The sequence below is a fragment of the Manis pentadactyla genome, chromosome 1, assembly GCF_030020395.1.
Source record: "Manis pentadactyla isolate mManPen7 chromosome 1, mManPen7.hap1, whole genome shotgun sequence".
Classification (NCBI taxonomy): Eukaryota; Metazoa; Chordata; class Mammalia; order Pholidota; family Manidae; genus Manis; species Manis pentadactyla.
The window spans coordinates 18,910,706-18,934,762 of NC_080019.1; the positions used below are offsets into that span (position 1 = coordinate 18,910,706).

Here is a 24,057-nt window from a genome sequence, read left to right on the forward strand (position 1 = left end):
ATAATCCCATGAATGCAGTGTGTATGTAAATCACTATTGGACAAATTAAAAATCATTTGGCTGTTCTACAAAAGCAACTAGAATGAGAAGGGATGCTATGTTTACAACCAAGGGGAAGAGTTATCTAAGATTGGAACTCACATTCAACTTGGAAAAAAATGTCTAGCTACTTTGTTTTCCTATTTTTAATTATTCTTTTTTTAAATTAAGGAATAATCAACATATATTAGTTTCAGGGTACAATATAATGATTTGACACTTGTATATTCTGCAAAATGATCAGAATAGTAAGTCTAGTCACCATCTGTCACTATCCAATGTTAGAATCTTTTTTCTTCTTTTTTTAATTAATTAATTAATTAATTTTATTTTTTTGAAGGGTAGTTGACGCACAGTATTACATTACATTAGTTTCAAGTGTACAACACAGTGGTAGAACATTTATATACATAATTCGAGGTTCCAGCTATCACCCTACCAAGCTGTTACAATATCTTGACTATATTCCTTATGCTATACATTACACCCCGGTTACTTATTTATTTTACCATTGGAAGACTGTCCTTTTTTTTTTTTTTTGTGAGGGCATCTTTCATATTTATTGATCAAATGGTTGTTAACGACAATAAAATTCTGTATAGGGGAGTCAATGCTCAATGCACAATCATTAATCCACCCCAAGCCTAATTTTCGTCAGTCTCCAATCTTCTGAGGCATAACAAACAAGTTATTACATGGAGAACAAATTCTTACATAATGAATAAGTTACATAGTGAACAGTACAAGGGCAGTCATCACAGAAACTTTCGGTTTTGCTCATGCATTATGAACTCTATAAACAGTCAGTTCAAATATGAATACTCATTTGGTTTTTATACTTGATTTATATGTGGATACCACATTTCTCTCTTTATTATTATTATTTTTAATAAAATGCTGAAGTGGTAGGTAGATACAAGATAAAGGTAGAAAACATAGTTTAGTGTTGTAAGAGAGCAAATGTAGATGATCAGGTGTGTGCCTGTAGACTATGTGTTAATCCAAGCTAGACCAGGGCAATAAAACATCCACGTATGCAGAAGATTTCTCTCAGAACAGGGGGGCTGAGGTTCTAAGCCTCACCTCTGTTGATCCCCAATTTCTCACCTGATGGCCCCCCTGCAACTGTGCCTGTCTTAGGTTGTTCCTCCCTTGAGGAATCTTACCCGTCTCTGGCTAACCAGTCATCTTCCGGGGCCATACAGGGAGATGTGAAGTTGGTAAGTGAGAGGGAAGCCTTATTGTTTGAAAAGGTTAGCTTTTTACTTCTTTGCATATTTATGCCCTGTGGCTTCTATGCCCAGCATTTGTCTTGAGGTATCTTTACCACTTGGAAGAATTATGATACTCGGTAAATTTGATATGAGGCACGAATTCTATTTAAGGGTTGTAATTAGGAAGGAAGAAGAAAAGCTATAGAAGTAGCAGGCGGAAGAAAACATGGGAAGATTGATTATTTCTTTGACATATCTTCTTGTAGAGTAACTTCAGCATATATAGGTTTTAAGCTACTACTTAAATTGCACACACACATTAACATAATAGGAGTATAGTTACATAACCAAAGCATATCTGTAATTACCAGCCATCTCCAGTGAAACCAAGAAAACCAGTTAGGCACCTTAGGCATTTGTGAAAACTTATCTATGATATGGTGGATATTGTCCAACTGAACTTGAACAGTCTGAGAGAAATCAGACAAATTAAAACAACCCATTCCTGGGGACTGTACACATGCCATATGTTCTTTTAACAGTAAATAGTCTGTAGTTGTAAGACTTTGGAGTGCTACAATTTGCACTTCTCCAAATTCTTGGTTGAGTTCCAACAGTATAGATCCAGTCAAATTTGTTGTTTTACTGTATGCAGAGGCCAGCTTAGATATCTCCTTCCTCATTCCCATGGCAAGTCCAGGAACTGGTGGGATGAGTGCATCTACAGCTGTAGCAGTGCATGGATCTTTGTTGGGGTTTTTTGATGATCATCTTCTGGCATGAGTCTTCCAGAGGGTGCAGATGTTGGAAGTTCTTTTTCATATCATATCTTAGTTCATTTTCGGGGTAGCCCAATTAGGCTTTGATCCTCTGTATAAACACAAACCCTTTGCCTACACTTTTATATGCCCTTTATACCCTTGTGTAGAACTTGTTGGAGGTTACCACACAGGAACTGCCCCTTTTTTTTTTTTTGCTTTGTTTTTGGTATCACTAATCTACACTTACATGACGAATATTATGTTTACTAGGCTCTCCCCTATACCAGGTCTCCCCTATAAACCCCTTTACAGTCACTGTCCATCAGCATAGCAAAATGTTGTAGAATCACTACTTGCCTTCTCTGTGTTGTACAGCCCTCCCTTTTCTCCTACCCCCCCATGCATGTTAATCTTAATACCCCCCTACTTCACCCCCCCCTTATCCCTCCCTACCCACCCATCCTCCCCAGTCCCTTTCCCTTTGGTACCTGTTAGTCCATTCTTGAGTTCTGTGATTCTGCTGCTGTTTTGTTCCTTCAGTTTTTCCTTTGTTCTTATATTCCACAGATAAGTGAAATCATTTGGTATTTCTCTTTCTCCGCTTGGCTTGTTTCACTGAGCATAATACCCTCCAGCTCCATCCATGTTGCTGCAAATGATTGGATTTGCCCTTTTCTTATGGCTGAGTAGTATTCCATTGTGTATATGTACCACATCTTCTTTATCCATTCATCTATTGATGGACATTTAGGTTGCTTCCAATTCTTGGCTATTGTAAATAGTGCTGTAATAAACATAGGGGTGCATCTGTCTTTCTCAAACTTGATTGCTGCGTTCTTAGGGTAAATTCCTAGGAGTGCAATTCCTGGATCAAATGGTAAGTCTGTTTTGAGCATTTTGATGTACCTCCATACTGCTTTCCACAATGGTTGAACTAACTTACATTCCCACCAGCAGTGTAGGAGGGTTCCCCTTTCTCCACAGCCTCGCCAACATTTGTTGTTGTTTGTCTTTTGGATGGCAGCCATCCTTACTGGTGTGAGGTGATACCTCATTGTAGTTTTAATTTGCATTTCTCTGAAAATTAGCGATGTGGAGCATCTTTTCATGTGTCTGTTGGCCATCTGTATTTCTTTTTTGGAGAACTGTCTGTTCAGTTCCTCTGCCCATTTTTTAATTGGGTTATTTGTTTTTTGTTTGTTGAGGTGTGTGAGCTCCTTATATATTCTGGACGTCAAGCCTTTATCGGATGTGTCATTTTCAAATATATTCTCCCATACTGTAGGGATCCTTCTTGTTCTATTGATGGTGTCTTTTGCTGTACAGAAGGTTTTCAGCTTAATATAGTCCCACTTACTCATTTTTGCTGTTCTATTGATGGTGTCTTTTGCTGTACAGAAGCTTTTCAGCTTAATATAGTCCCACTCACTCATTTTTGCTGTTGTTTTCCTTGCCCGGGGAGATATGTTCAAGAAGAGGTCACTCATGTTTATGTCTAAGAGGTTTTTGCCTATGTTTTCTTCCAAGAGTTTAATGGTTTCATGGCTTACATTAAGGTCTTTGATCCATTTTGCGTTTACTTTTGTATATGGGGTTAGACAATGGTCCAGTTTCATTCTCCTACATGTAGCTGTCCAGTTTTGCCAGCACCACCTGTTGAAGAGACTGTCATTTCGCCATTGTATGTCCATGGCTCCTTTATCAAATATTAATTGACCATATATGTCTGGGTTAATGTCTGGATTGTCTAGTCTGTTGCATTGGTCTGTGGCTCTGCTCTTGTGCCAGTACCAAATTGTCTTGATTACTATGGCTTTATAGTAGAGCTTGAAGTTGGGGAGTGAGATCCCCCCTACTTTATTCTTCTTTCTCAGGATTGCTTTGGCTATTCGGGGTCTTTGGTGTTTCCATATGAATTTTTGAATTATTTGTTCCAGTTCATTGAAGAATGTTGCTGGTAGTTTCATAGGGATTGCATCAAATCTGTATATTGCTTTGGGCAGGACGGCCATTTTGATGATATTAATTCTTCCTAGCCACGAGCATGGGATGAGTTTCCATCTGTTAGTGTCCCCTTTAATTTCTCTTAAGAGTGACTTGTAGTTTTCAGAGTATAAGTCTTTCACTTCTTTGGTTAGGTTTATTCCTAGGTATTTAATTTTTTTGGATGCAATTGTGAATGGAGTTGTTTTCCTGATTTCTCTTTCTGTTGGTTCATTGTTAGTATATAGGAAAGCCACAGATTTCTGTGTGTTGATTTTGTATCCTGCAACTTTGCTGTATTCCGATATCAGTTCTAGTAGTTTTGGAGTGGAGTCTTTAGGGTTTTTTATTTACAGTATCATGTCATCTGCAAATAGTGACAGTTTAACTTCTTCTTTACCAATCTGGATTCCTTGTATTTCTTTATTTTGTCTGATTGCCGTGGCTAGGACCTCCAGTACTATGTTAAATAACAGTGGAGAGAGTGGGCATCCCTGTCTAGTTCCCGATCTCAGAGGAAATGCTTTCAGCTTCTTGCTGTTCAATATAATGTTGGCTGTGGGTTTATCATAGATGGCCTTTATTATGTTGAGGTACTTGCCCTCTATTCCCATTTTGCTGAGAGTTTTTAACATGAATGGATGTTGAACTTTGTCAAATGCTTTTTCAGCATCTATGGAGATGATCATGTGGTTTTTGCCTTTCTTTTTGTTGATGTGGTGGATGATGTTGATGGACTTTCGAATGTTGTACCATCCTTGCATCCCTGGGATGAATCCCACTTGGTCATGGTGTATGATCCTTTTGATGTATTTTTGAATTCAGTTTGCTAATATTTTGTTGAGTATTTTTGCATCTACGTTCATCAGGGATATTGGTCTGTAGTTTTCTTTTTTGGTGGGGTCTTTGCCTGGTTTTGGTATTAGGGTGATGTTAGCTTCATAGAATGAGTTTGGGAGTATCCACTCCTCCTCTATTTTTTGGAAAACTTTAAGGAGAATGGGTATTATGTCTTCCCTGTATGTCTGATAAAATTCCGAGGTAAATCCATCTGGCCTGGGGGTTTGTTCTTTGGTAGTTTTTTGATTACTGCTTCAATTTCGTTGCTGGTAATTGGTCTGTTTAGATTTTCTGTTTCTTCCTGGGTCAGTCTTGGAAGGTAATATTTTTCTAGGAAGTTGTCCATTTCTCCTAGGTTTCCCAGCTTGTTAGCATATAGGTTTTCATAGTATTCTCCAATAATTCTTTGCAGTTCCGTGGGGTCCGTCGTGATTTTTCCTTTCTCGTTTCTGATACTGTTGATTTGTGTTGACTCTCTTTTTTTCTTAATAAGACTGGCTAGAGGCTTATCTATTTTGTTTATTTTCTCAAAGAACCAGCTCTTGGTTTCATTGATTTTTGCTATTGTTTTATTCTTCTCAATTTTATTTATTTCTTCTCTGATCTTTATTATGTCCCTCCTTCTGCTGACCTTAGGCCTCATCTGTTCTTCTTTTTCCAATTTCGATAATTGTGACATTAGACCATTCATTTGGGATTGCTCTTCCTTTTTTAAATATGCTTGGATTGCTATATACTTTCCTCTTAAGACTGCTTTTGCTGTGTCCCACAGAAGTTGGGGCTTAGTGTTGTTGTTGTCATTTGTTTCCATATATTGCTGGATCTCCATTTTGATTTGGTCACTGATCCATTGATTATTTAGGAGCGTGTTGTTAAGCCTCCATGTGTTTGTGAGCCTCTTTGCTTTCTTTGTACAGTTTATTTCTAGTTTTATGCCTTTGTGGTCTGAAAAGTTGGTTGGTAGGATTTCAATCTTTTGGAATTTTCTGAGGCTCTTTTTGTGGCCTAGTATGTGGTCTATTTTGGAGAATGTTCCATGTGCACTTGAGAAGAATGTATATCCCGCTGCTTTTGGATGTAGAGTTCTGTAGATGTCTATTAGGTCCATCTGCTCTACTGTGTTGTTCAGTGCTTCCATGTCCTTACTTATTTTCTGCCCAGTGGATCTATCCTTTGGGGTGAGTGGTGTGTTGAAGTCTCCTAGAATGAATGCATTGCAGTCTATTTCCCCCTTTAGTTCTGTTAGTATTTGTTTCACATATGCTGGTGCTCCTGTGTTGGGTGCATATATATTTAGAATGGTTATATCCTCTTGTTTGACTGAGCCCTTTATCATTATGTAGTGTCCTTCTTTATCTCTTGTTACTTTCTTTGTTTTGAAGTCTATTTTGTCTGATATTTGTACTGCAACCCCTGCTTTCTTCTCACTGTTGTTTGCTTGAAATATGTTTTTCCATCCCTTGACTTTTAGTCTGTACATGTCTTTGGGTTTGAGGTGAGTTTCTTGTAAGCAGCATATGGATGGGTGTTGCTTTTTTATCCATTCTGTTACTCTGTGTCTTTTGATTGGTGCATTCAACCCATTAACATTTAGGGTGACTATTGAAAGATATGTACTTATTGCCATTGCAGGCTTTAAATTCGTGGTTACCAAAGGTTCAAGGTTAGCCTCTTTAGTATCTTACTGCCTAACTTAGCTCGCTTATTGAGCTGTTATATACACTGTCTGGAGATTCTTTTCTTCTCTCCCTTCTTGTTCCTCCTCTTCCATTCTTCATATGTTGGGTGTTTTGTTCTGTGCTCTTTCTAGGAGTGCTCCCATCTAGAGCAGTCCCTGTAAGATGTTCTGTAGAGGTGGTTTGTGGAAAGCAAATTCCCTCAGCTTTTGTTTGTCTGGGAATTGTTTAATCCCACCGTCATATTTGAATGATAGTCGTGCTGGATACAGTATCCTTGGTTCAAGGCCCTTCTGTTTCATTGTATTAAATATATCATGCCATTCTCTTCTGGCCTGTAGGGTTTCTGTTGAGAAATCTGACGTTAGCCTGATGGGTTTCCCTTTATAGGTGACCTTTTTCTCTCTAGCTGCCTTTAACACTCTTTCCTTGTCCTTGATCTTTGCCATTTTAATTATTATGTGTCTTGGTGTTGCCCTTCTTGGATCCTTTCTGTTGGGGGTTCTGTGTATTTCCGTGGTCTGTTTGATTACTTCCTCCCCCAGTGTGGGGAAGTTTTCAGCAATTATTTCTTCTAAGATACTTTCCATCTCTTTTCCTCTCTCTTCTTCTTCTGGGACCCCTATAATACGGATATTGTTCCTTTTGGATAGGTCACACAGTTCTCTTAACATTGTTTCATTCCTGGAGATCCTTTTGTCTCTCTCTATGTCAGCTTCTATGCGTTCCTGTTCTCTGATTTCAATTCCATCAATGGCCTCTTGCATTCTATCCATTCTGCTTATAAACCCTTCCAGAGTTTGTTTCATTTCTGCGATCTCCTTTCTGGCATCTGTGATCTCCTTCCGGACTTCATCCCATTTCTCTTGCGTATTTCTCTGCATCTCTGTCAGCATGTTTATGATTCTTATTTTGAATTCTTTTTCAGGGAGACTGGTTAGGTCTGTCTCCTTCTCTGGTGTTGTCTCTGTGATCTTTGTCTGCCTGTAGCTTTGCCTTTTCATGGTGATAGGAATAGTCTGCAGAACTGGGACGAGTGACGGCTGGAAAGACTTCCTTTCTTGTTGGTTTGTGTCCCTCCTCTCCTGGGAGAACAGCGACCTCTAGTGGCTTGTGCTGGGCAGCTGCGCGCAGACAGGGTTTGTGCTTCCTGCCCGGCTGCTATGGAGTTTATCTCCGCTGTTGCTGTGGGCGTGGCCTGGCTCGGGCAGCTGCTCCAAAGTGGTGGCGTCGCATTGGAGCAGGAGCTGCTGGGAGGCTATTTATCTCCGTAAGGGGCCTCCCTGCTCCCTGCAGCCCAGGGGTTAGGGTGCCCAGAGATCCCCGGATTCCCTACCTCTGGATTAAGTGACCCGCCGTGCCCCTTTAAGACTTCCAAACAGCACCCGCCAAAACAAAACAACGCCCACCAAAAAAAAAAAAGGTGGTCGTTCGTTTTTCTTTATTCTCCGGTGCCAGCCTCAGGCCTCTGCTCACCGGTCTTTCTGCCCTGTTTCCCTAGTATTGGGGTCCCTATCCCTTTAAGACTTCCAAAAAGCGCTCGCCAAAACAAAACAGCAAAAAAGCAAAAAAAAAAATGGTCGCGCGCTTTTCTTATGTCCTCCAGCGCCCGGCCTCTGGTGCCCGCTCACTGTTCTTGCTGCCCTGTTTTCCTAGTATCGAGCGCCCTGCACTCTTGCCCGGATGGCGGGGGCTGGGTGTTCGGCAGCCCTGGGCTCCGTCTCCCTCCCGCTCTGCCTGCTCTTCTCCCGCCGGGAGCTGGGGGGAGGGGCGCTCGCGTCCCGCGGGGCCGGGGCTTGTATCTTACCCCCTTCGTGAGGCGCTGGGTTCTCTCAGGTGCGGATGTGGTCTGGATATTGTCCTGTGTCCTCTGGTCTTTATTCTAGGAAGGGTTGTCTTTGTTATATTTTCATAGATATATGTTGTTTTGGGAGGAGATTTCCGCTGCTCTACTCACGCCGCCATCTTCCTCACCTTTTTTCTTCTTATGATGAGAACTTTCAATATTCACATTCTCTTTGCAAGCTTCAAATATGCACAACACCACTGACTACAGTCACAATGTGGCATACCGCTTCCCCACGACCCATTCATTTCACAAATGGAAGTCTGTACCTCCTGACCTCCTTCATGCATCTCACCTCCCTCCACTGCCTCCCCAGCAACCAACATTCTGTTCTTTGTATCTATGAGTTTTGTTGTTTTTTTTGTTCATTTTGTTTTTAGATTACCCATTTGAGTGAGATCATATGGTATTTGTCTTTCTCTGTCTGACTTACTTAATTTAGTGTAATATCTTCATTGTCCATCCATGGTAGTCACAAAGAGCAAGATTTGTTCTTTATTTTAAATGGCTGAGTAGTATTCCATTGTGTGTGTGTGTGTGAATCTATATATAGATACACCATATCTTCTTAATTTATCCATCAGTGGACACTTAGGTTGTTTCCATACCTTGGCTATTGTAAATAATGTTGCACTGAACATAGGGGTGCACATATTTTCTTGAATTAGTGCTTTAGTTTCCTTCAGATAAACACCCAGAAATGGAATTGTTATCAGATGGTAGTTCTATTTGTAATCTTTTGAGGGACCTTCATACTGTTTTACATAGTGGCTGTACCAATTTACATTGCCACAAATAGTCCATGAGGGTTCCCTTTTCTCTACATCCATGCCAACACTTGGTATTTCTTGTCTGGTCAATAATTGTCATTCTAACAGGTATGAGGTGATATCTCACTGTGGTTTTGATTTGCATTTCCCTGATGATTAGTGATGCTGAGCATCTTTTCATGTTCTTCCTCCCTCCCTTCCGTCCTTGTGTCCTTGTCTGGTTTTAGTATCAGGGTAATGCTGGCATCATAAAGTGAATTTGGAAGTGTTCCCTCTTCTTCAATTTTTTGGAATAGATTGAGAAATATAGGTATTAAATCTTTAAATATTTGGGAGAATTCACCATTGAAGCCATCTGGTCCTGAAATTTTATTTGTTAGGAGGCTTTTGATTACTGATTGAATCTCCTTAATAGTAATTGGCCTACTTAGATTTTTTATTTCCTCATGAGTCAGCTTTAGAAGATTTTATGTTTCTAGGAACTTATCTGTTTCTTCTAGGTTGTCCAGTTGGTTGGCATATAATTGTTCATGTAGTCTCATGACCCTTTGTATTTCTGTGGTATCATTTGTAACATCTTTTTCTGATTTTATTTGAGCCCTCTCTTTTCTTTGTGAGTCTGTCTAAAAGTTTGTCAATTTTGTTGATCTTTTCAACCAGCTATTAGTTTCATTAGTCTTTTCTATTGTCTTTATCATCTCTCCTTCATTTGTTTCTGCTCTGATCTTTGTTATTTCTTTCCTTCTAATAACTCTGGATTTTGTTTATTCTCTTTCTTTTTTGTTTAAGTGTGATATTAGATTGTTTGCTTGAGATTTTTCTTGTTTCTTGAGGTAGGGTTGTATCACTATAAGCTGCCCTCTTAGTACTATTTTTCTGTATCCCATAGATTTTGGTAAGTTTTATTTCCATTCATTTGTCTCTAAGTATTTTCTTATTTTCCCTTTGATCCCTTTTTGACCAACTGGTTTTTCAGTAGTGTGTTATCTAATCCACACATATTTGTGATTTTTCTGGTTTTCTTCTTGTGATTAATTTCTAGTTTTGTATCATGATGGTCAAAAATGCTAGATATAATTTCAACCTTCTTGTTGAGACTTGCTTTGTGGCCTAACATGTGACCTATCCAGGAGAATATTCCATGTGCACTTCAGACAAATGTGTATTCTGCTGCTTTGGATGGAATGTTTTATATATATCTATTAAGTACACCTGGCCTAATGTGTCATGTAAGGCCAATGTTTTCTTATTGCTTTCTGTTTGGATGATCTGTCCATTGAAAGTCCCCTACTATTATTGTGTTGCTGTCAATTTCACCTATATTTAGATGCTCCTATGTTGGGTTTATAAATATGTGTAAATGTTACGTCCTCTTGTTGCATTGACCCTCTATCATTATGTAATGCCCTTCTTTGCTTTTATTACAGTCTTTGTTTTAAAGTATATTTTATCTGATATAAATATAGGTACCCCAGCTTTGTTCTGGTTTCCATTTGCATGGAACATCTTCTCCATCCCTTCACTTTCAGTCTATGTGTGTCTTTACACTGAAGTGAATTTGTTGTAAGCAGCATACAGGTAAGTCCTGTTTTTTTTTTAATCCATTCAGCCACTCTATGCCTTTTGATTGAGACTTTAGTCCATTTACAGTTAAAAGTAATTATTGATAGGTATGTACATATTGTCATTTTGTAAACTGTTTTCTGGATGTTTTTGCAGATCCTCTCTGTTCCTTTCTTCTCTTGCTTGATAACTTTTTTAGTGCTATATTTACATTCCTTTCTTATTATCTTTTGTGTATCAATTATAGGTATTTGCTTTGTGTTTACCATGAGAGTCACATCTAACAGCCTATATACATAACAGTCTTTTGTAAGTTGATTGCAATTTAAGTTTGAAGCATTCTTAAACTCTACATTTTACTACCCATTCCTCCACATTTTATGTTTTCAATGTCACATTTTACAATCTCATTTTGTGTATCCCTTAACTGATTATTGCAGTTAATAAATATACTACCCTTATTATTTATTTATCTTTTCCAGTGAGATTTATATTTTCATATATTTTCTTTTTACCAATTAATGCTCTTTCTTTTCAGCTTAGAGAATTCCTTCAACATTTCTCTTAGGGCCAGCTTAGTGCTGATGAACTCCTTTAGTTTTTGCATGTCTGGAAAACTTTCTCCTTCAATTCCGATATCTTTGGCTGGAATTTTTTCCTTTCAGCATATTGAATATATCATGATTGTCCATATACAGGCTTAGTTGTGATAGATATTATAAATTGTCTATGGTACTTTGAAACCTAGAGCACATTCATTTGAATATCTTTACAAGAGCAATCCTAGTATTTGTGGGTAAATTTAGTCTTAAAAGGCAACCAAAAGAGCCAAATCTAGCAAATACAATGGTGATCTCAAAGTATCCATATACATTTGAAAAATTGTAAAATGTATTGTGGGAGACATCTTTCAAGTTCACTGCTTTTACAATTCTATCAAGGCCTTCCCATCCCCTCCATTAAATGCTAATTTTGCTTACTTCAGGCAATTTCATGTACTACTACGGCATACCCTAGCTCCTATATGCACGTCTGGCAAATCTTATTTCTAACCCTGATTTTCCCCTATGCTTCACAGTCATATTTCCAATTGTCCAGATGTACTAAGTATGCAAAGGAAGATAGTTCCCTCCAAATGATGTCATCCAATGATGAGGTTGATGGTACTTTCAGAAATCCTCTATAGGAAACTCTTTCATAGTGCAGTGATATAAAGCATTCACAGGTGATTTAATGAATTTTGTTCCAAAAATGGGGTTACCCATAAAGATTATTTATGGTGTTTTTTAAGTGTGATTCTAAATCTTCTGGCAGCTTCCAAAGGTTAAGCCCACTTCTCAAACGATGATGTGCTGTTTAGGGGCGATTCTAAAGAAGCGCTCCAGGCTTAGAAAGTATAAGTAACCCTTGAATGACACAGGTTTGAACTGTGCAGGTCCACTTATACACAGATTTTTTTCAATAAACTTATTGGAAAATTATTGGAGATTTGTGACAGCCTGAAAAAACATTTTCTTTTCTCTAGCTTTATTGTAAGAATACAGTGTATAATATGTGTAACATATAAAATATGTGTTACTATTTATGCTATCAGTAAGGCCTCTAGTCAACAGTAGGCTATTAATAGTAAAGTTTTTGAGGAATCAGGTTTACAAGGATTTTTAACTGTGCAGAGAGAGGGTTGGCTTCTCTAACATCTGCATTTTTCAAGGGTCAATGGCATTTCAAAGGAGTTTAGTTTTAATCATGAGTGGAGAAACTAGAGGTATCAACTTCCATAACCTCCCCAAATTTGATGAGAACAACATTCACTTTCATAGGTAAGTTGTGGTAAATTTGTACGAGTAAGTTAGATTGCTTTAAAGTCACAGTATGCTATGGTGGATATTAGAGAGATCTTGGCTTGACTCTCGGCCTGGCCTCTTAGATGACTCACTTTGATCACATGTGCATTCATTCTCACGTTTGGTTTCCTTCTTTTTAAAATGGAATATTATGAATTTTCATCTCATAAGTTGTTGTGAGATGAAAAATTACATATATATATATATATATATATGGCCTGGCACACAGTAGCTATTCAATAAATGACAGCTGATATTATTATGACCTCTCTGTGAAATAACAAAAAGCTATTGTACCCACAGCTCTACTTGATATTATCTAACACCAGTTGAGGAGATAAGTCAAGTTAGAGAAGCATTATTTTTTGAAGATCTTCCATTATGCAAGGAATTAAATACCATAATTTGAAAGTATACTCTATAAGACAGGTAGATAAAGTCCGAGTGTCTGTTTTCTAGGTGGCAGGGTCAAAGAGCTAACACTTCTTGTTCACTTATCAAATGCATTCTTTTTCCTTTTTTACTGGTGAAAGAATGCTTTACTTACCAGAAATAGAATCGAATTTCACATTCCTGAAGTTGTGAATATTGCTTTTCATGTCTGTTCTCACTTTTTCACAGCAAAATTATACTAACCTTCCACATTTAGGCATAACTCAATTCTCCAGAAAATTATGAATTGTTTGAAGAATATTTCAACATTGAAGAAATGCAGACATGGAGTAAAACACCATGAGAGGTGCATTCATTAGTTTAATTTAAATATTTCTTTGTGTGGAACAATTGAACTAATATTGAGAGAGCTCAAGAGTATACAAATATTAATCAATAAAATAACATATTACTTAGAATTTGAGCAAACTTGTGTATTTCTGGGACTAAAATGTTTTATCAAATTGATACTCTCCAAGCTCTTTCTTGGATTGTAATATTCAAGAAAAAAATTACTGAAGTAAGAAAAAAAAAGACTTCTTTGCATATTACCTTCAAGTCTTAGGGAAAAATTATTATTCTTATTTAGCTAAAATAGACTCACTGAAGCTTATTTATGTTTATGTCCCTAAAAGCTGATATATTTTTGACTGAAGTACATTTTAGATTAGGTTTGGCCTGCTAAGGATTGTTAAATCACAACATACACAAACAAAAAAACAAATTCAGTAAACAAGAAGCACAAATAGTATAAATACAACTGTTGTTGAGTGAGTTCAATTGTTTTTCTTCCAAAGGAGCAACAGATCTTCAAAGCATCCAAAATTATCTGGAACTCTCTCTAACAACTAATGCTAGAGGAAAAGTCTTTCTATTATAAATTATATGCTCTGCTCAATGAATGTACAGTCCTAGAGCTAACAAAGTTGTTAATATAGCATCTGAAATATAAACATTGTATGTTGCTTTAAAGGTTTTTCAAATTTAAAAGTTAGCTTTAAATTCCAGTCTTTCTTTGGATGGGAAAGAATCAAATATTTTCTTACAGAAAAGCACAGATTATTTGTATAAGTTAAAGGACCAAGGTTAAAATGTTAGACAAATATTAATTCCACTTTTCTATATGCAGTGCACAGGTGCAACTTGAACAGCGTATTATATGGTATAATCATTAAATTCATTCAACCAGACCTTAGAGAGTTAAAAACATATATTCTGAGGAACAGGACTCCTCGGTCCAAAGAATGAGAATGAAACAGTGCAGAATATTTGTGTATCAAGGTGATTCCAGTTTCCAACTGGGAAAACAGGACTGTTAACACCCACATCCCCTGACAACTGTCCAATTATGTATATCACACTTGGCCTACTGTTTGCAGTAGAAGTAATCAATAAAGGATGTGGTTGAGTGAACATAGATTTTGGTTGAACCAATGCATGAAAACTTAATCATTTACTCAGAGAGAGGAAATCAAATAGGGCAGAGATGAAACAGCCACTGAGGGGTTTGTGGATTGTGCCACCAAGTTTGTGGGCCACAGATGACAGTAATAAGGCAAATGGAATCAGTGACAGGAGAAAATGTAAAAAGCTGTTGTTAATTTCATGAATTAATAGAAATGTTTTGATGTATTTTGGGGGGTCATTTTTAGGAAATTTCACATCGAAGCCTGGATGTTCCATTTTAAAGAATATATGAAAATTACTAGGGCATGTCTTTTCTCTGAAGCAAGAAGAAATTAATTTTCAGCTATAACAGAAAGGTAATTTTCACACTTGAAACTTTTTACTGATTGATTTAAAGATCTCCACTGTGGGAAGTTTTCTAGGAAATAATTTAACCTTAGTTTGCACGAAAACCTATAATTGGTATGGAATAAACCCAGAGATGGGCTAGATGTGACCAATGATTCTTGAACGACCCTCATTTAAAAACTTTTCCCCCTAGGCTTTTTTTAAAAGTCATCCTGATTTGGAGAGTTATGGCATTTCAGTAAATGAGACAAAAAAAATATTACCTCAAGGAAAATCATGGATTTTTTTCCCTTTGTATTTACTCAAATTGTCTATGTATGTAATAATAATATTTACTTGGTAATTTTTCAACTCTCTCTCTCTCTGTTTTATGGACCATAATTCTGGCTTTTATAGCTGTGTCATAAGCAATTGTTATCATTTTAGAGTATCAACTCTTTTCACCAGTATTCCAAGGAGAGAGAAAAAAAAGACATTGTAAATGCTTATTTTCTGAAACCCTTTGTGCAATTAATATTATTCAGGCCAATAACAACAATAACAAACCCTGTCCACTATTAAAACCCTCATCAATAACTCTAATGCCAGGGCTGGGTCCAACATTATCAAATGGGCGACTCTGTATTACCAAGTCCTGGGAATGCGGCATGTTTTTCAAATGAAGGCTTGGTATAAATTCTTATAACCATTTTAGAAGCTTTCCAGCCTTAGAGCTTATTCACCTTTCATGCATGCTCAGCTGATGGCCTGAGATACACACTTATCCTAGACATGGCTCTCCTGTTCCATTTCTTTTAAAGAGATAAAATATGTTTATAGAGATAGGGCTACCATTAGTGAAACTTGTACAATTGCACAGGTTAGGGAAAAAAAAGATTTAGAGGCAATGCTAAGCTTCGTATGCAGCTTGATTTATTTCTCAACTGCCATCACCCTAATTGCTTCTGTTTTGGTTGTGGCTTCATTTCTTGAAAGTTGCTGCTAATCTGAGGATAGTTTAGGACTATGAAGGAGCTACATGTGTGTGTGTATGTGTGCATGCATGTGTCAAAAACACCAAATCCTTGAAGCAAAATTTTCTAAAAATAAGTACAAAATTGAGATGAAACCATTTGTAGTCATTAGTGATCTTGACTTAATAAGGGCTTCTCAGATATCTAGGGTACTGTTGTCTACCTGTATAGGATTTTTGTTTTTGAAACAATCTGTCCATCTCTTGAGTTATTTTGCACAAATGGCAAAAGCGTAGGCAGAGGCTCACTGCCCCCTGATGCTGCTCCCTAATCACCAGCAATGCCCCAGAATGGCAGGTTTGGATTAGAAGGCTTGCTGTCATCTTGGGATACCTTGTACCCCTTCTAACCTCAGAAGAAGCATCTCCTGTACTCTTTTATGCACTGCATAACATTATAAAACTAAGAATCCATGTCTACCATACAAATCATTGCTGGCTTCACTGGTAGATGGGAATTCTTATAAGTGGAATTTGTTTCATTTGGAATAAAGGTAAGATGGGGATAAATCTTTTTGCCCCAAGGGAGGTTCCTAGACTGTTGAGAGTGTTGGAATAGGATCGTCCCCACTCCTACCAAAAACCTACCCTTCTTTATGATCTATCAAATACTGTCCCACACCTAAACTTCAAGTTAACACTGAAGCAGCTGATTTAAGACATTAGGTTGTCTGTCGGCGTGACCAATATTTACCAGATAACCAACCATTCAACTCTCACCTTCGTCATTACTGTACAGACCAGTGATTCAAATCCTGGAGGGGAGACTAAAATACTCCAGGTGAGACACCAGTTTACTATTATAGTTACAGAAATTTAAAACACTATTATAAAGACCATCGGTAACCAAAGGGACATTCCAACACTTGTCTTGTCCTGTAAGGTAGTATATAAAATAAAATACTTTTCCCTGGAGTTTTCTCTCTTTAGTTCTGTTGAGACACAGTGTCATTTTGTAAAAGTTATTTTATAAACAAGTTAAGGGATGCTCTTTTTTAATGGTAGAGGCTCAGGCCAGGTGTGCTGCTACAAAGCAAGACAAATAATCCAATCGTTTTCTACTTATTCTGGACAGTGCTAACACTAGAGTCAAGTAATTTAATAGTCAAAATGAATTAGACAAAAGGGTAGAGTTGGTGTGCTCCAAATTGAATACTTCTGAATCTCTTCTTCATGTTCAAACATCTGCGTGTTTCCAAAAGCTATCTGGAAAGTAAAAGTTTCAAGGACAGCCAGGCTGAGTTTTGATGGGCTGTCCCTCCAATATTTTTTTGGAGGGATCACAAGAGTCATGGGCTGTTTGCTTTAAACATGGCTGATTCTGTCTTCCTTGAATAAATGTCCATACTCTCCTTATAAATATGTCTGTGTCCCTAACCATTTATCCAGGGATGCCTGCATTTTATTTTATTTGGTGTTTTGTGGCACACCTTTCATTTCATTGGTATTGGTATTTATTTAATATTGAATGACTATTATATTGGCAATGGTAATTATACAATGATTATTCACTTCCAATTCACTAGGCATTTGACATTTTAAATCTTTCAAATAATAATTTTACCTTTTAAAACATGACCCTGTATGTGTTTATGACTTAAATACAAACAGGAAGAAATGAGGACTTGACACAACCTATATCTATTATTCCTACGACCTACTACTATAGCTACTATTACCGTTTTTGGTTTAAACATGGCTGGTTCTGTCTTCCTTGAATAAACGTTTCAAAAACCTTAAAAAGCTGTTTCTTGGATATAAGATAACAACCCAAAAAACAAGGCCTTAACTTTGATAACTTTTCTTATTCTTATTCTATCTGGTGTAAAATCACAATGCAGTATAATGCAATGATTAAATAGACCTCACACGATCCCAATATGGGTGAAGGGAAAAATCATGCAATTTCCATAGAAAAATTTGTATCAGAAGTTGTTCATGTATATTTTTTTAAGTTTCTGTCTTAAATGAATATTGGGGATATTGTTTTTGTACCCAACTGTTTACCAGATATGCTCAGAGACGTTTTAATGGAAGAAGCAGGATTGAAGCATAAGTGGAAACTTTCCTAGAACATAACTGGAAAGGGTGTGGTCAGCCACAGTTACTGAAGCATACTATATATCTCTGTGTTCTCTGCTTCTTTAACCTGTAAGGTGTGACCTGATTTTTTCCTTTCATTCAGGGTCATCACTAAACTTACCGAAAATCAAAAATAAAATAATGCAAAGGAAGAAGAGACAAAGAAGAGTTGAGGTGCATATTTTAAAATACCACATTGGTTTAAAATAACTTAAGATGAAAGGGTCACTTAAGAAGGGCACTGCTTAAAATTTAAGCAGGCAGTAATGGGAAGCGACAGACCTCAAACAATTTAAGTCTTTCACAGCTGAGTGAATTCACAGTGACAGCAAGACAAGGATATGCTAACTTACCTCTGCAGGACCTTGGCTATTGCTTCATAGGCTCTCACCAGGCTGAGGTCATCATCCAGGTCTGTAGAGATTTTACTGTAAGTGTTAAGGACCTGTCAGGAAGAGAAACACATATCAAACATACAGCCCGGCCAGATTCACTGATGCTTCATTTCATAACAGAAAAGATGAAAATTAATAGTTGTTTTTAATGTCTCCATAAAATATTTTTTGCTTATTAAAAATTCATGTTGGTTTGGTTTATTTTTATCTATAGTATAACTTGTTTCACAGCAATCTCTTTAAGGCATAACAGTGAGGTCTTACTTTTGCAAAAAATAATTCTTTTCCTGCACAATCCAAAATCTTCCAATTTATATAACTTAGGTGTGAATAAATAATTGAATGGTTTACCACATTATTTTAAAATATGGGGCTGTTACTTAAGGTAATATGAGACAGATTATAATATTCCAGTATGGTAGCTTAAATATCACTTTTCTTTCTATAAATAGCTGCTTGAAAAGCATGAATTTAGGTGCCAGGCAATTTCTAAATCTATCATTTTATTAGATGCATATCTCACAGTTTGTACATGCACTCAGTATACACTAAAAATATTTCTTACAAATGTACTTCATTACCAGCAATCTCTTCAATAATCAAAAGATTATAGCTGCCACAGCCAAATGCATGATCTTAATTTAATTTAACACTGACATCATCTGTATAGAATAATTTTCCTTTTCATTATTTTTTCCTTTCATTGGCCAGGAGGAGGAGGAAAATACGTAAAACAAAATCCCTATTCTTTCTTTTTCCTCCATTGTTACTTGACCCAACCTATTACACACATGAGGACACAGGCAATCTCCAAAGACCTCTATGGAAATCCTTTTTGCACATTTTCTACGAAAGAATTAGTGAAAGTCAATGTTGGGAGAGAGGCAGTGTGCGGGAAGACATGGATACATGCTGTGTGCTGCGGGCTGAATTAGGCAGCTTAGAATGTTTAAGTATTAGAGGCAATATTTGCCTTTAGTTTCTTAAAGTTAACATTTAGGAAATAATTTTAATGAGGTCTTTATAACATCTCATAAAATTTGGATTTTTTGTGTTTTACAAGTAACTGCTTGATATAATACTAATATTAAAACTTACTCATATGTATTGGCCCATTTTAATTCCTCTTAAACTTGCAAGGTTCAAATTCTTATCCTTAAGCCTCTTAATAAGCCTTGTATAAACTTGAAAATATTCTTTTCATTCCATCTTGTAAAACTGACAACACATAGATTAAGTCTGATATGATTTGACATAGACCTTTCTGAGTTAAAGGGCGGAACTCCTGAATTTTGTGAGTTTATGATACCTTCTCATTGAGTCCAAATATCAAAATATTGGAAGAAACTTTCTAGTTTCATTTTTGGTCCATATATTTTTATATGAAATTACAGAATTTTAAAGATTGAATATTATTATATTTTGTGCCCAAAATAGTTCGTTTATTCAGCAAAGATTGTTACTGTGTGCCAGGTGCTATGTTAGACTTTAGGAAATCTTAAATAGAAGAGAACATGTTTGTAGCCCTCAAGGTTTCTGTGGTCTAGTGATGCAGAAGTTTGGATTGATACATCTGTTTGAGTTAGCCCAGGTTTCCCCAGAGCTTAAACTGTGCTACTGTACCACTCTCCCATGCCTCTTGCCACTGTGGACCCTGAAAAAGTACAGTAACATCTGGAGGTACCCGGTATTATCTTAAGAGTGTGACGGTTTAGGTCATGAATAGGCGGGCAGGTGCCCAAGAAATTACGGGTTGGAGTACGTCAGTGTCGATGGCTCCTGTCCCACACTCCAGGGAGCCGCAGGAGCACAGAGCAGGTCAGTCGGGGCTTTTGGCTTCGGCCTCAGACTTGATGCTGCAGAAGCTTCCTCCTGGGGCCAGACACTGTCTACTGGAATGAACACTAATCTTAGGGTAAGAAGACTTGGATTCAAGTCCTAAGTCTTCCACACCCAACTTCTGTGGTCCAGGGAAGCTTTCCTCAGAAGTCAAAAGGAAAACTTACCTCAGAGAGTCGTTGTGAGGCTACTGTGAGATACTATGGAGTGCTGTGTAAACTTTAGGGCAAGAATTCTCTGGGAATCTGAAAACCAGCCATCGGTGAACAGATCCTGGTGGGAGTTTCCCTCCTCAAAGTGAAAACAACACCTTTTGTTTGTGGTTTGGGAGAGTTTGTCTATCAGCTGAAACACTTAATCTAAAAACAGGCAACATATAGGCAGTAGGGAGTTCACTGTTAGCCCAGAACGGAAGCAATCACTTAAATAAAGTTCATGCTGGAGACCTAGAAAGTTCTATAGAAGAGCTCATCTAAATCAAAGAGAGTTCCTCTGCTACTCAGGAATGTAAGCTCTAATGGGAGAGAGCAAACTCATAAGGAAAATACACAGTAAAATTCAACATATTGGTGAATTGTGTAGTTCAGTGTAAGGTGAGTAGGAATGATATCATTAGAAGGAAAAGAAAAGACACATAAAAGAGGGAAAATAACATGAGATTACAAATTGTGAAGAAAGTAAATATATTTATATATATTGATCTTATGTTAAGCTATTTTACCTGCTTTATAATTAAAGCAGGCTGCCAAAATTTACAAATTAATAAATATTGATCAATTTGAATCAAAAAGTGGAATATTTTTTTAAAAGACTACTTCAAGTGCGAAAATACAGCATGGAAATCTGAAGGATCCACTGTATTTAACTGAGTATTCCTGTGGCAAGCAATATGTTGGAAACAATTCCATAGTGTGGAAGGTTAACTTCTATCAACAAAAACTGAAGGTGAGAGGAGAGAATAAAAAATCTCAGGTGCAAACTATTTCGATGAATTGAAAATTCACTTCATAGCTTTAAATTTTCTGGACAATATACTCAATCAACCCTTACCAAAAGATGATGGAAAACACTGATTAAGCATGCTACTATATAAATTTCAGTGAACAGCAAACTGTTTGTAATTAAAAGTTACTAAAGTTGGAAGTCAATTAAATATACCTAATTAAAATTGAGTGCTACATGCCCAATCTAATTGCTCCAATAATTTTGGTGAATAATAGAGATAAAGCTTTGAAAAATTATTTAACCAGAAGTTTTAAAGGCATGACTTTATTTTCCCTCTAGAATAAAACTGATTTACTTGGAAAGACATTTTCAAGTAAAATCTAAGTTCTTAAAATGAGATAATTTCTATTGGCCACCTTAAAAATAAAACTAGAAGAATACTTAGCATAAAAAATGAGTGTGCAATAGGATAGTGCTGGCAATCTGACACTAATTCTTTGAAGAGCTATTTACTGTAAAATCAAATTTTAAGGATCATTAATTTCTTTTCCTGCAATAGAGCATTGGATTTAAGTCAAGATTGTCACCTGTCAACAAAGTAAGTAGAATAGAAAGAGGACAGAGGCAGAGATTGAGAAAGAGAACAGAAGTAGTCCTGTCCTCCCAGAGGATTAAAGAACAAATTCTGTGCCCAAGGTTTGGCACCTTCAAGGGAGGGAGACATATAAGAAGTCATTATTAGGTCTAATAACATCAAACACTGGATTGTTTTCTTTCCTTTACATGTTTAGGATTCCCAGTTATGAGGGTGCCTTTGAACAAAAGAAAATGAAGTACTTCATAGCAATCCCCTAGTTCTTCTCGTCTTTCTCCATTTCTCATTTCTCACCCCACTGCAATTCCTCTCTTTGTTCTAAACAACATTAAGACAGAAAAAATTCCAGTGTTGATGGCCCTTGTATTTGCTTTCACAAGTTTCACTGAAACTTCCTTTAAACCACTGTGATGACTATCATTACTGGCCTAACTTTCCCAAATGAGATGGAACCATCTCCCCACCCCTTGGCCTAGATGGCTGTTACATGAAAACAGTCTCCGTTAATTTGTTTTAAAAAGTTTATTTTAAGATAATTATAAATTCACATGCAATTTTAAGAAATAATACAGAGCACTCTCATATATCCTTCATCCAGCTTTCCCTAGAGGTAGCATCTTGCATAGTAACTATAGTACAATAGCAAAACCAGGGAATTAACCTTGATATAATCCATACACCTTATTCAGATTTCACCAGTTTTACATGCACTTATGTGTGTGTATGTGTGTATTTTGTGCTATTTTATGAAATGTTATCTGTTCATGTAACCACCACCATAGTCAAGAAATGGAAGGGTTCAATCACTACAATTATCCCTCATGCTAAACTTTCTCAGTTCATTTTTAATATGTTTGCTGCTTAGAAGAGAAAGATGGGAGACAGAGAGTATGGTGAAAGAAAGGTCAGCCTTTGGAAAAATTCTGAAATAACTTGGCATCTGACCTCTTCCCTTTTGGTATACCTCCACTGCCTTGTGTGTTTCTATTTCCCCAGGGAAACTTCCTCAGCTAAGTGACAGAAGAACAGTAGTGGATTAAATGAATTCATACTTAGGTATGAATGACTCAAAGATGATTAACTCTTCCAGAAGAAGTGGTTTTATAAAGAAGATGCTTGCTAACCACAAATTTTTTCTTCTGGGTAGTTTTATGCAGTCTAACAAAGTGAAATGGAATAATTCACATAGTATGTGGCAGGATAATTTGGAGCAAAGGTTATTTAAAACACAAAAAAGCAGCCTTGTCTTGAACTTCAACCTTATCATATGAACATAAGTTTAAATGTGTACTAATTTGTATAACCTCTTTCTTTTGGTCTACTTCTGTACCTTCAGGTTTTCTAGAAGCTTCACATGCTTTTCTATGGTGCACCTTGTCATGGTAGCATGGGAGAGAAAAAAGGGAAGGGGGGAATGTGCAGCAGCAGATGACAATAAGCCATTTGTGTGTGTGTATATCCTTCCTCTTAAATACCTTACTATCTAAAGCAATAAGACTTACATGTGCTGAAATTATATAATGCTGTAAGTCTGTATCAAGGGCTAAAAATTTAGTCTAAGGACATTACCTCATTAAACACATGTCTTCTGGGCCAAGCCCTGTTCTAGGTGCTGGAGATGTGGCAGAGAAAAATGCAAAATCTCTGACCCTCAGAGGGATGGGAGAAATATGTAATTAAATAAGTAAATGTGTGATTTTTGGATAGTCGTAAGAAAATGAAGAAAATACAACTGGAAAAGATTTCCTATAGAAAGAGAAACTCAATCTGCATTTTAAAGGAATGACAGGTCAGTAGTGAGGAGGCAGCTTGAGCAAAGGTTTTGATATGGGAAAGAGTGATACAATGAGAAAAAAAAAGCTTTACCAGATGTAGGGAAAATGGCCATGATCCTCACCTGATCCTAATCTACTGTGTGGGGCAATGATGTAATACTCAAGTCTACCGCACAGATGCATGCTTGCATACCCACTGTTGATGAGCCATTACTGTATGTGTTGCTATACAAAGAGCTCCGCTGGGTGCTAGGAACAGAGGAGAGCAAGAGAGAAGAGACAGGAGCAAGGGCAGGGCTAGCAGAGGACAGCAGAGGCTGGAGGCAAGAGCAGAGGCTGGAGCACAAACGGAGCCTGGAGCAGAGGCAGCTCCTGAGACAGAGGCTGGAGCAGAGACAAGAGACAGAGGTGGACGGGATTCTAGTGCTTGACCTGCCATCATGAGAATAAAGCTGGGTAGAAGCCCCTTTTTACCCCAAATATTCCACAGTCATTTTTTTGGATATGAGTGAACTTGCTTTGGAGCTGAAACCCCCTTCATCCTGGAGCTACATGAGTACAGAGAAGCAACAGTGTCTGGTAGAAAAGTTTGCTTTAAGGTCCATGTACAGGGTGTTCTGTCTAGCAACACGGACTAAGTAATGACAGTTTTAATAGATGGTACTAAGTGACACACTTTCAAGTTGAAATT

General features: G+C 37.2%; 1 protein-coding gene across 1 annotated transcript in view; it reads right to left on the reverse strand.

Annotated features, from left to right (window-relative positions):
• Positions 1-24,057, reverse strand: part of TTC29 (tetratricopeptide repeat domain 29) — a 268,223-nt gene that overhangs the window by 104,016 nt on the left and 140,150 nt on the right. Inside the window, exon 9 of the mRNA XM_036889136.2 lies at positions 18,171-18,262. Coding sequence (XP_036745031.2) covers positions 18,171-18,262 — 92 coding nt within the window. The remainder of the gene's footprint in view (positions 1-18,170; positions 18,263-24,057) is intronic.